Here is a 12,232-nt window from a genome sequence, read left to right as displayed (position 1 = left end):
GTTTAAAGTGTTACCTGATTAAAGTGTGTTATGTACATGTGCCAACTCCCCATGATGAATGTAATCAGTATGTACTGCAAACATGTATGAATAAATTTTTTTTAAGTTACCTGTACTTCAAATTCCGTTTCCTATGCCATTGCTTCATAAACTCCTTCCAGTTTTTCCTAATCAGATGAACTTTCTTCATACTTCATACTTTAAACCTCTGAAATCCTTTGAATCTTTGCTATGGCTTTAATCATTTGAATTTGCTGCATACCAATCATTTATTGAATGTCTTTCATTTGTCAACCACTAGGCTGGGTGTTGGGTTTAGAGAGACAGAGAGGTGAGTGGAAGGACGAATTTAGATTTGGGTGAGATGTTACCTTTCCACAGAGTTCATGTTACTGTGCTGTACTGTGGTTTTCAATTTTGGCTGCACATTGGAATCACTTGTGGAGCTTTAAAATCCCAATGCCTGGGTCCCAGCCTCAGTGAGTCTGATTTAATTGATCTGGGAAGTGGCCGGAACACTGGATGTTTTAGAAGCGTCTCAGGTGACTCCAGTGTACAGCCATGGCTGAGAACCTCGGTGTTAATGAAAGAGATCAACCAATAAAGGACGCACTTGACCATGTATTTCGCCAAAAGAATAAACAAGCTACACAGAGGAGTAGTTTTGACTGGAGTTACTTTGGTGTTTCTAAGCTGTTTATGTAGTGAGGCATATTCCCTTCCCTTATATGTAGTAATACAAGGTAGGCTGTAGAGTAGAACTTTCTGGGCCAGTGGAAATGTTCTGTATTTTCAGTGTCCAATGTTAAGTGTTAATTTAAGAAATAAATTCAGTTCCTCATTTCTGCTAACTACATTTCAAGGACTCAAAAGCCACATGTGGCTAGTGGCTACTATATTGGATAGTATGTTATACAGAGGCTTGGGTGAAGCAGGTTATTTTCTCTGAATGGTTTTGGAGTTCATTTACCTCATCTGAATCTTAGTTTTATGCTTTTCTTCCATTTGTTAAAAAAGACTGGGGAGGGAATTATAGGTTTGTTTTTTTTTTTAGCAAATTTATTGAGGTACAAGTTACATTCTATACAATTCACCCATTTAATTGGCTTATTTTTATTTTAAAATCAGGTAACACTTCATTCCATAATATTAGAATATGTTTACCCAATTAAAGTGTAAAATTCAGTAGTTTTTCATTCTTTTTTTTTTTTGAGATAGGCTCTTGCTATGCAGTTCAGGCTGGCCTTGAACTCACTATGTAGTCTAGGGTGGCTTTGAACTTGTGGCAATCCTCCTGCCACACTCCCAAGTGCTAGGGTTATAGGTGTGTGCTACCACACCTGGCTCAGTGGATTTTTAGTATATCCAATGATCTGTCCAATTATTACAATTTTTTGTATATCCTTTTATTGGTACATTTTAGGTGTACAATATAATGACATACATCACTGGAGATATGCACCTTTACATACTCTCTTGGTTCTTATTTTTTCCTCCTTCCTCTGCCCTCCAACCCCTCCATCCCTCCCTATTTACAAAGATTTTGTTTCCATTTTTTCATTTTCTCATATTAATTCCATTCCCTTCTTTCCTTTCCCCTACCCCTCCCATTTCCACTTCCCCTTTGCCCCTTTTCTTCCTATTTCACATTATTATACCTTTTAGTCCTTATTTACACTTTCAGTTTCTCACACTAGAGAAACTATTCGGTATTTACACATGTATGTCCTGTTTATTTCACTTAAGAGTATCGCCTCAATGTGCATCCATTTAGCAATAAATGTCTCTAATTTCTCATTTTTGATGGCTGAGTAGTACTCCATTTTATTAAAAAACCACATTTTCTTTATCCATCTGCAGTTGATGGGCATTTGGGCTGTTCCCAAGTTTTAGCTATTGCAAACTGTGCTGCTATGAACATGGGTGCACATATATCACTGTGGTATGATTCTTTTAATTCTTTGGGGAAGATACCCAGCAGGGGAATAGCTGGGTCAAATGGGACTTCTAGTCCTAGTTCTTTGAGCTATCTCCATACTGATTTCCACAGTGTTTGCACCAGTCTACACTCCTACCAGCAGTGGAGCAGTGTTCCTGTTTCCCCACAGCCCCACCAGCATTTGTTATTGGATGATTTCATGATAGCAACCATTCTTTCTGGAGTGAGATGGAATCTCAGCCTTGTTTTCATTTGCATCTCTCGAATGACCAGTGATGTTGAACATTTTTTCATGTTTATTTTCCATGCCTACTTCTTTGTGTGAGAAATGTCTGTTCATTTCAGATGCCCATTTTCAGATTGGGTCTTTAAATTTTGGGAGTTCTGATTTTTTTAAGTTCTTTATAGATTCAAGATAGTAGACCTTTGTCTGAGGGACTGCTGGTGAAAATTTTTTCCCACATTGTGAGTTGTCTCTTCACACTGCTGGTGGTTTCTCTTGCTGTGCAGAAACTTCTTAGTAAAAAGAGATCCCAATTGTTGATTGATTGTGCTAGTTCACGGGCAACTGAGGTTTTGTTCATAAAGTCTTTTCCTACCCCAGTGTCTTCAAGGGTTCTACCTAACCTTTGTTCCAGCTGGTTCAGCGTTTCTGTTTTAATATTTAGATCTTTAATCCATTTAGATTTTAGTGTAGTGCATGGTGAGAGATACAGGTCTAGTTTTAATCTTTGGCAAGTTGAAACCCAGTTTCTCCAGCACCATTTGTTAAAGAGGCTATCTTTCCTCCAGTGAGGGTGTTTGGCTCCTTTGTTGAAGATGAGGTGGCTGAGTGTGTCTGGAGTTGTTTCTGCATTTTCTAATCTGTTCCACTGGTCCTCAGGTCTGTTTCTTTGCCAGTCCCATGCTGTTTTTATCACAGTATCTTTGTAGTATAGTTTCAAGTTGGGGGTTGTAATACCCCCTGCCATGTCTCTGTTACCTAGAATTGCTTTTGCTATTCTGAGTATCTTTGTGTTCCAAATGAATTTTTGGATTGTTTTCTCAAGGTCCATGAAGTATGCTGCTGGGATTTCAATTGTGATTGCATTGAATCTATATAGAAATTTTGGAAGTATGGCCATTTTCACTATGTTGATCCTTCCTACCCAGGAGCAAGGGATGTCTTTCCATTTTCTGATATCCTCTTCAAACTCTTTTTTTCAAAGTGCTATAGTTTTCAGAGAAGAGGGCTTTGATTTCTTTTGTTAGGTTGATTCCTAGTATTTCAGTTTTTTGGATGCTATTGTGAAAGGAATGGTTTGCTCTATTTCTGTTTCAGTGAGTCTGTTGTTCGTGTAGAGGAAAGCTATTGATTTTTGTGTGTTGACCTTGTAACCAGCTACCTGACTGAATTTGGTTATTAAGTCTAGAAGACTTTTGGTGGAGTTCTTGGGGTCTTCTATATAGAGTATCATGTCATCTGCAAATAATGACAATTTGACTTCTTCATTTCCTATCTTTATTCCTTTTATTTCTTTCTCTTGTCTAATTGCCATGGCTAATGTTTCCAAAACTATATTGAACAGGAGTGGTGATGATAGTCGACATCCTTGTCTTGTTCCTGATTTTAGTGTGAAGGATTTCAGTTTTTGACCATTTAGTATGATATTGGCTGTTGGTTTTTCATAGGTGGCTTTTATCAGATTGAGGTAGAGACCATCTATTCCAATTGTTTGTAGGGTTTTTATCATAAATGCATGTTGGATTTTGTCAAATGCTTTTTCTGCATCTATTGAGATGATCATATGGTTTTTGTCCTTGGCTCTATTGATATAGTGTATTACATTGATTGATTTGCATATGTTGAACCATCCCTGCATCTCTGGGATGAATCCCACTTGATCAGGGTGTATGATCTTCTTGATGATCTTCTGCATTCTGTTTGCCAGTATCTTATTAAGGATTTTTGCATCTATGTTCATTAGTGAGATTGGCCTATAGTTCTCTTTTTCAGTTGGGTCTTTCTCTGCTTTGGGGATCAAGGTGATGCTTGCTTCCAGGAATGAATTTGAGAGTATTGCTTCCCTTTCAATTTCATTGAAGAGTTTAAACAGTAGTGGCAGCAGTTCCTCTCTAAATGTCTTGTAGAATTCAGCAGTGAAGCCATGAGGGCCCGGGCTTTTCTTAGTTGATAAGTCTTGAATTACATTTTCAATTTCATTGGTTGATATTGGGTTGTTCAGAATTTTGAGGTCTTCTTCGTTCAGCTTTGGTAATTCATATGTATCTAGGAATCTGTCCATTTCTTCTGTGTTGTCCATCTTATTGGCGTATAGGTTCTTGAAGTAGGTATTGATGATCATCTGGATTTCTGCTGGGTCTGTTGTAATTTCCCCCTTTTCATTCCTAATTGCATGGATTTGGGCCTTTTCTTTCCTTTTTCTGACAAGGTTGGCTAAAGGTTTGTCAATTTTGTTGATTCTTTTGAAGAACCAACTCTTGGCTTCATTGATTTTTTGTATTGTTTTCCCAGTTTCCATTGCATTGATTTCTGCCCTGATCTTTATAATTTCCTCCCTTGTATGAGCTTTGGGGTTGTCCTGCTCTTCTTTTTCTAGAAGCTTGAGGTGCAGCATCAGGTTGTTTAATTGGGCTTGTTCTGTTTTCCTAATATGCATATTCACTGCTATGAATTTCCCTTGTAAGACTGCTTTCATTGTGTCCCATAGATTCTGATATGTTATATTGTCATTGTCATTTAATTGAAGGAACTGTCTGATTTCTTCTTTAATTTCCTCTGTGACCCATTGTTTATTCAGAAGTGTGTTGTTCAATTTCCACGTGTTTATGAAATTTTTTGAGTTTCTTTTGTTATGGATCTCCAATTTCATCGCACTATGGTCTGATAATATACAGGGGATAACTTCAATTCCTTTGCACTTACTTAAACATGTTCTATGTGTGAGTATGTGGTCTATTTTGGAGAATGACCCATGTGCAGCTGAGAAGAATGTGTATTCTGATTTTGTGGGGTGGAAGACTCTAAACATCTGTTAAGTTCATTTGTTCAAGAGTTCGATTGAGTTCTAGTATTTCATTACTTATTTTTTGTCTAAGTGATCTATCTATTTGTGACAGTGGGGTGTTGAGGTCCCCCACTACAATTGTATTAGTGCATATATGACTTTTCATGTCCGTTAGTATTTGTTTTATATAGTTGGGTGCACTAGTGTTTGGTGCATAGATATTTAATGATTGTCATCTCTTCCTCTTGGATTCTTCCCTTTACAAGGATGTAATGTCCTTCTTCCTCTCTCTTAATCAGTGTTGGTTTGAAATCTAGTTGATCTGCCAAGAGGATAGCTACTCCTGCTTTTTTTTGTGTTCCCATCGCATGGAGTATTGTTTTCCACCCTTTAACTTTCAGTCTCTGAGTTTCCTTTTGAATGAAGTGTGTTTCTTGTATGCAGCATATTGTTGGATTTTGCTTCTTGACCCATTCTGCCAGTCTATTTCTTTTGATTGGTGAATTGAGACCATTAACGTTGATGATTATAACTGAAACGTATTGACTTTTCATTGCCATGAGTTTTTCTTTTTGTTGAGTTCTCCCCCTTTCCATTTAATGTCTTGTCATGCCAGATGGGTTCATTCTGCTTTGCTTCCTGAGGTTGTGATCCTCATTGTCTGTTCCTAGGATATTGTGTAAAATTCTTTGGAGTGCTGGTTTGGTATTCACGAAGTTCCTAAGGTGCTCTTTGTCATGAAAGTATCTTATTTCTCCATCCATTTTAAAAGATAGTTTTGCAGGGTACATCAACCTGGGTTGGAGGCTGTTTTCTTTTAGGGCTTGGAATATGTCACTCCAAGCTCTTCTTGCCTTGAGGGTTTGCATTGAGAAGTCTGCTGTGATTCTGATGGGCTTTCCTTTGTATGTGATTTGTTTCTTTTCTCTGACTGCTTGGAGAACTTTGTTCTTCTGTTGTATTTCTGGAATCTAACAATTATATGCCTATGTGTAGATTTTTTTTGATCAAGGCTATTTGGAGTCCTATATGCCTCACTTATCTGTATGTCAAGCTCTTTTCCCCTGCTTGGGATGTTTTCTGACATTATTTCTGTGAAGAGATTTTTATGTCATGTCCACTCTCTCCTGTTTCTTCATTGAGCCCAATCAGTCTTATGTTATTCTTTTTTGCATCATCTAGCAGCTGCTGGATTGATTTCTCATGTTCCCTTATAATTTTGAAGCAATTTTTCTTTTCCTGGTCACTAATTGCAATCTTATCTTCTATATCTGAAATTCTGTCCTCACATTGGCTCATTCTGCTGTGTAGACTTTCAATGGAGTTTTTCATGTCCTGGAAATCTATTTGCATCTGTTTTACGGATTCCATTTGTTTCTTATGTTGGGATTCCATCATGTTCCTGAGCTCCTCTCTAGATTTATTAATCATGTCTTGCACTAGGGGCACAATTTCTCCTGTTATCTGAGAAATTATTTCTGATTTCATTTTTTCCAGATCCCCTTTTGTTGCCAGTTCAGTGGGTCCAGGTGGTTGAGTACCAGAGTGTTCCATCTCATTTCCCTTTGGGGTTGCTGTAGGTGATCTGGAAGTCTGGTTTTGAGACTTATTTATGTGCTTTCTCATTTCGACTGGGGTGGGGGTCTGTTAGCACCTGCACGGATTACCTCCTCTGAGCTGGATGAGGTGGGACAGGGGCCAGGAGCAGCGGTAGGTATGGTGGCCCAAAAGCCCTTTCCTGTGGGCTGGGAGCAGCTGGAGGGATGGTGGCCGGGAAACCCCTTCCTCTGGACCAGGAGCAGTGGGATAGTGGCTCAGAAGCCCCTCCCTCTGGGCCGGGAGTGGTGGGAGGGATGGTGGCCTGGAAGCCCCTTCCTCTGGGCCAGGAGCGGCAGGACAGAAGGTGATCCAAAAGCCCTTTCCTCTGGGCTGGGAGCAGCAGGAGGGATGGTGACCGGGAAGCCCCTTCCTCTGGACCAGGAGCAGTGTGATGACGGCTCAGAAGCCCCAACCTCTGGGCCGGGAACAGTGGGACTCAGTACCTTGGTCTGGTGGTCTGGTGTCTGTGTCTTTGTAGTGTGGAATCAGGTGGCTGCCTGTCTGCAGCGAGGTGATTCGGTGTCTTCTGCGTGACTCAGGACCTTGGTAGGGCGTGCACAGAGCTGCTTGTCTGCAGAGGGCTGATTCGGTGTGTGTTCCACCCAACTGGGGACCTCGGTAGGGTGTGGGCAGACCTGCCTGTCTGCAGCAGGGTGACTAGGCATCTTCCGCATGACTCAGGACCTCGGTAGGGCGTGCACAGACCTGCCTGTCTGCAGTGGGCTGATTCGGGCGTGTGTTCCGCGGGACTGGGGACCTCGGTAGGGTGTGGCCAGACCTGCCTGTCTGTAGCGAGGTGCTTCGGCGTCTTCCATGTGACTCAGGACCTCGGTAGGATGTGCACAGACCTGCCTGTCTGCAGCGGGCCGACTCGGCATGTGTGATTTCTGGAATCTTAACAGTTATATGCCTATGTGTAGATTTTTTTTTGATCAAGGCTAGTTGGAGTCCTATATGCCTGGCTGATCTGTATGTCAAGTTCTTTCCCCCTGCTTGGGAAGTTTTCTGCTATCACTTTTGTGGACAGTTTTTTTATGTCATCTGCACTCTCTCTTGTTTCTTCATTGACTCCAATCAGTCTTATGTTATTCTTCTTTGCATTTTCTAGCAGCTGCTGGATTGATTTCTCATGGTCCCTTACAATTTTAAATCAGTTTTTCTTTTCCTGGTCACTAATTGCAATCTTATCTTCTGTATCTGAAATTCTGTCCTCACATTGGCTCTTTCTGCTGCATAGACTTTTGATGGAGTTTTTAATCTGGGAATCTGTTTGCATCTGTTTTATGGATTCCATTTGTTTCCCATGTTGGGATTCCATCATGTTCCTCAGCTCCTGTGTTTTTTTTTTTATCTGTGTCCTCTCTAGATTTATTAATCCTTTCTTGCACTATGAGCACAATCTCTGCTGTTACGTGAGAAATTATTTTTGATTTCATTTTTTCCAGATCCTCTTTCGTTGCTAGTTCAGGGAGTCCAGGAGGTTGAGTATCAGAGTGTTCCATTTCATTTCCCTTTGGGGTTGCTGTAGGTGATCTGGAAGTCTGGTTCTTAGGCTTGTTTACGTGTCTTCTCATTTTGACCGGGGTGGGGGGGCAGTGCTGCTGACGCCTGCAAGGCTCACCTCCTCATGCTCGGGCTGTGGCATGCCTACCCGGAAGCCTCCTCTGGGCCGGGAGCTGTGGCCCGCTGACCTGGAAGCCTCCTCTGTGTTGGGAGCTGTAGCACACTGACCTGGAAGCCTCCTCCGTGCTCCAATTATTACCACAATTTTAGAACATTTTTCATTACTTGTACCTTTTAGCTACAATCCCTTTATATCTCCATATGCTCAACTTTAAACACCCATTAACCAGCTTTCAGTTGCTATAAATTTGCCTATTCTGAACATTTTATATAAATGGAATCATGTACTACATGGTCTTCGGTGACTGGTTTCCCTCAGTATAACACTTTCAAGGTTTATTCATGTTATAACGTGTCAGTACTTCCTTTTTATGGCTAAATAATATTTTATTGTATTGCTCTACCACATTTTATTTTCCCAGCCATTAACTGATGAAATTTTTTTTTCACTTTTTGGCTGTTTTGAAAAAAATGTGGCTATAAATATTCACATACAAGTTTTTGTGTGGGCATATGTTTTCATTTCTCTTGGGTGTATACCAGTTAATGAAATTGCTGGACCATAGGGGAAATACTTCCTTTCTTATTTCACTGAGAATGTTGTATATAGATGCATATTTATACATGAATGCCATTTTATTATTTTTATTTCATGTACCTTCCTTAGTTACTATGCAGAAAATATCCTAGCAGTGTGGAGGCTGAGGCAGGAGGATTGCTATGACTTCAGGGCCTGCTTGGGCTACATAGTGAGTTCAGAAATAGCCTGGGCTACATAGTGAAACTCTGTCTCAAAAAAACAAAACAAAAGTGTTGCCATAACACTAGAAAAGTAGTTTTTCGTACGAAAATAATTATCTTTCGTTAAAGCTGTTAACATTTTTCAGCCCTACACAGGATGCTATGTTCTCTGCTCCTCTGTGAGTGTCTGCTGCTGCTCACTGGCTGTGCTCATGATGACGACTGGATTGACCCCACAGACATGCTCAACTATGATGCCGCTTCAGGAACAATGAGAAAAGCTCAGGTATTAAAACAGGCATGTGTGTAGGACCTTATTAGTCCTGTGATGGAAATAGTCTATTTTTGTTATTATTTAACACAGAGCCGTGAAAGTAATGCATTAATGATTAGCAGTTGTGCAGAATACATATCTTCTTCTTCTTCTTTTTTTTTTGGCACTGGGGATCGAGCCCAGGAGCCTGTGTATGCTAAGGTAGGACCCTACCACTGAGGTATATCCCAGCCCCAGAATACTTGCCTAATACTCTGAAGATTATTTCAAACTCACTTGATTATTTGTTTTGAACGTGAATGTAAAGCCCATCAAGTTGTAAACCAGTTTGATGTTAGTTCTTAAAAGGTATATTTGAGATTTTTAGTTTTTGGTAATTCAATATAAAAGAAGAATATAATGAGAAAAGTCATAAAATGATGTCAAAATTTTAGTCTTCATTAACTGATTAGTATTTTATTTTATTTTTTTATTTTTATCTTTGGTACCGGGGATCGAACTTGGGTCCTTGTGCTTGCACAGCAGGCCGCGAAACCACTGAGCTAAATCCCCGACCCTGAGTAGTATTTTTATAGCTGAACTGTAAAGAAATAAAATCTCTCTGCTTTGTTTTAGGTGAAGTATGGTATATCAGAGAAAAAAGATGTCAGTCCTGAATGGTCACATGCTGATGAAATGTCAGAATGTTATAACAGAGTTGATTCTTTAACTCATAAGGTAAGATGTTTTCCATTTGTTATTTATATTAAATCATTCTATTTTCCTGTGTTTGGTAATGTTTGTGTTTCTGTGTACTATACAACTTATACCTTTTTTAGTTACACTAGTCTTGGTTTCTCTGGTAGTATTTTGTATTTTTTATAATAACATTTATCGTGTTCTCATGTTATGTTGTAATTATTTCCTTCCCAAACTTTAGACTTGTTGGCGTAAGGAATATACTTCATTCATCTTTATTCTGCACCATGTAGCATAGCACTCAGGCAGAGTAGAATGACAATAAATGTAGCAGAAGAAATTGGTCTCGTACTAGTTTATAAGCATGAAAGTCCTAGAAATATAAAAGGTTGTTATAATTTAGAGTGTGGTGGCCATTCATTCCTTCTTTTTTTGAGCCTTTTAAAAACAATTGGCTGCAGAGGGAAATAGGGTTATCAAGGGGTTTGAGCAGCGTCATTGTTCGCAGGGGGAGCCGCCCTCTGTTGCCCGTGCAGGCAGAGTGAGCTGGCGCAGACCGAGAGAGCCTGGGATGGAGGGGGTGGTTGTGATGTCACTTGGGGCCGCAGAGCTCTAGCAGTGCTGAAGACACAGTGACAGGTGAAGAGAAGAGGCAGGTGTGAAACTTGTAGGAGGCAGAGTAGATAAATGCTGATGGCTGGGAGAAGGAGGGAATAGAGAGGAAAGAGCTAGAACGAATAGGTGAGGTTTCCACCCTGAGGACTGGGAGAGTAGTTAACTGACATCCAGGTGTACCCAGATTAGACCTCTAGGCCCCTGCTTGTGCTTCATATCAAATGCTAACAAGAAATGCTAGCGTGACATTTGCGCCAGCTTAACTGTGTTTTGTGGTATAATGCATTCATTTGGTTGCACAGTAAGAAATTTAAAAATGCCTTTTCCTTTTTTCTGATTTTAGCTCAAACATTGTAAAGCTATGATTGGTAAAATGGAGACTTGAGTCCTCCTTTTGTGGTGCTGGGGATCAAACGCAATGCCTTTGCACACACTAGTCAAGTCCTCTACCTTTGAGCCCCCTTGAGTAAAAAAGTCATTTAAAATTTAAAAAATAAGCTGGGTGTGGTGGCACACACCTGGAACCCCAGAATTCTGGGAGGCTGAGGCAGAAGGATAGTGAATTGGAGCCCAGAATGGGCCACTTAGTGACTTAGTGAGGGGATTGGGAAAAAAAGAAGACTCAAGATATATCATCTATGGGTACAAATTCCCTATGATGAATGTTATCTTGTGTATATCTAAAATGTACCAATAAAATTAATTTTAAAATATTAATAAAAGGGTTCACAATGAAATTCAACACAGAGGCCCCAGGTTCAATCCCTGGGTTCAATCTCCAGTACCAAAAAAAGAAAGAAAGAAGAAGAAAAAAAAAAAATATATATATATATATATATATTTTTTTTTAGTACCAGGGATCGAACTCAGGACCTTGTGCTTTCAAGGCAGGGGATGATTTTCTTTTCTTTTTTTTTTTGGTACCGGGGATCAAACTTGGGACCTTGTGCTTGCAAGGCAGGCGGCAGCACCACTGAGCTAGATCCCCAGCCCAGGCAGTGATTTTTAATGAATTGTTTTATAATTGAAAGCTAACAAAACTGCTGCATGACTTCCAAGTCTGTGTGTGCACTGCTTAATTATTGTCCTGTTTGTCAACTGAAGCCATTTCATTACTCAGGTGAAGTCATGGCCCACATTTAGTTTAAAAATATAAGTTGATTATTACAAACCTATTTTAATATTTGTAAAATATCCACTACCCTCGCTCAGCAACTTGACCACTAAGGTAGAGCTAAACCTAAGAGTCCATTCTACTGAATCGAAGAACTATGGTTGGGAGTGGTAGCGCACACCTGTAAATCCCTGCGACTCAGGAGGCTGAAGCAGGAGGATTTTGAGGCCAACTTGTGTAACTTAGTGAGACCCCCATCTAAACATAAAAATGGCTGAGGACATAGCTCAGTGATAGAATACTTGACTAAGATGCACAAGACCCTAAGTTCAGTCACCAGTATGGGGTTGGGAGGTATGTACTGAAATTTACCAAAGGGTCCCCATTTGTAGGAAACTCTGGAGAAGCCACAAATCCTGCCTTCTTGGGCATTCCATGTAGTCGGGGATGATCATTCACTGACAGAAAAATAGGAGGTCAGAAGTGATATGCACATGCAAGAAATTCTTTGCTGTGTTCTTCATTTCATCTTCTGACTATCCTCTTTCTGTCTCCCCTCTCTATTTATCCTCCCTTTCCTTCCTTTTCTTCTTTCATTAAATCATTGCTTTGAAATTAGAAAGAGGCAAATTGGTGCAGAT

General features: G+C 40.0%; 1 protein-coding gene across 2 annotated transcripts in view; it reads left to right on the top strand.

The window, feature by feature from the left end:
• Window positions 1–12,232, top strand: part of Clcc1 (chloride channel CLIC like 1) — a 35,380-nt gene that overhangs the window by 8,626 nt on the left and 14,522 nt on the right. For both annotated transcript variants that reach the window (XM_021265601.2, XM_004853607.4), the window contains exons 2-3: window positions 9,057–9,196; window positions 9,800–9,901. In XM_021265601.2, coding sequence (XP_021121260.1) covers window positions 9,068–9,196; window positions 9,800–9,901 — 231 coding nt within the window. In that variant the 5' untranslated portion in view covers window positions 9,057–9,067. The remainder of the gene's footprint in view (window positions 1–9,056; window positions 9,197–9,799; window positions 9,902–12,232) is intronic.

This window comes from Heterocephalus glaber, unplaced genomic scaffold (genome assembly GCF_053883595.1).
Source record: "Heterocephalus glaber isolate CG9 unplaced genomic scaffold, H.glaber_assembly_v1.0 deba00001442, whole genome shotgun sequence".
NCBI lineage: Eukaryota > Metazoa > Chordata > Mammalia > Rodentia > Bathyergidae > Heterocephalus > Heterocephalus glaber.
The sequence above is the reverse complement of the archived record's forward strand: the minus strand, read 5'-3'. Positions and strand labels throughout refer to the sequence as shown.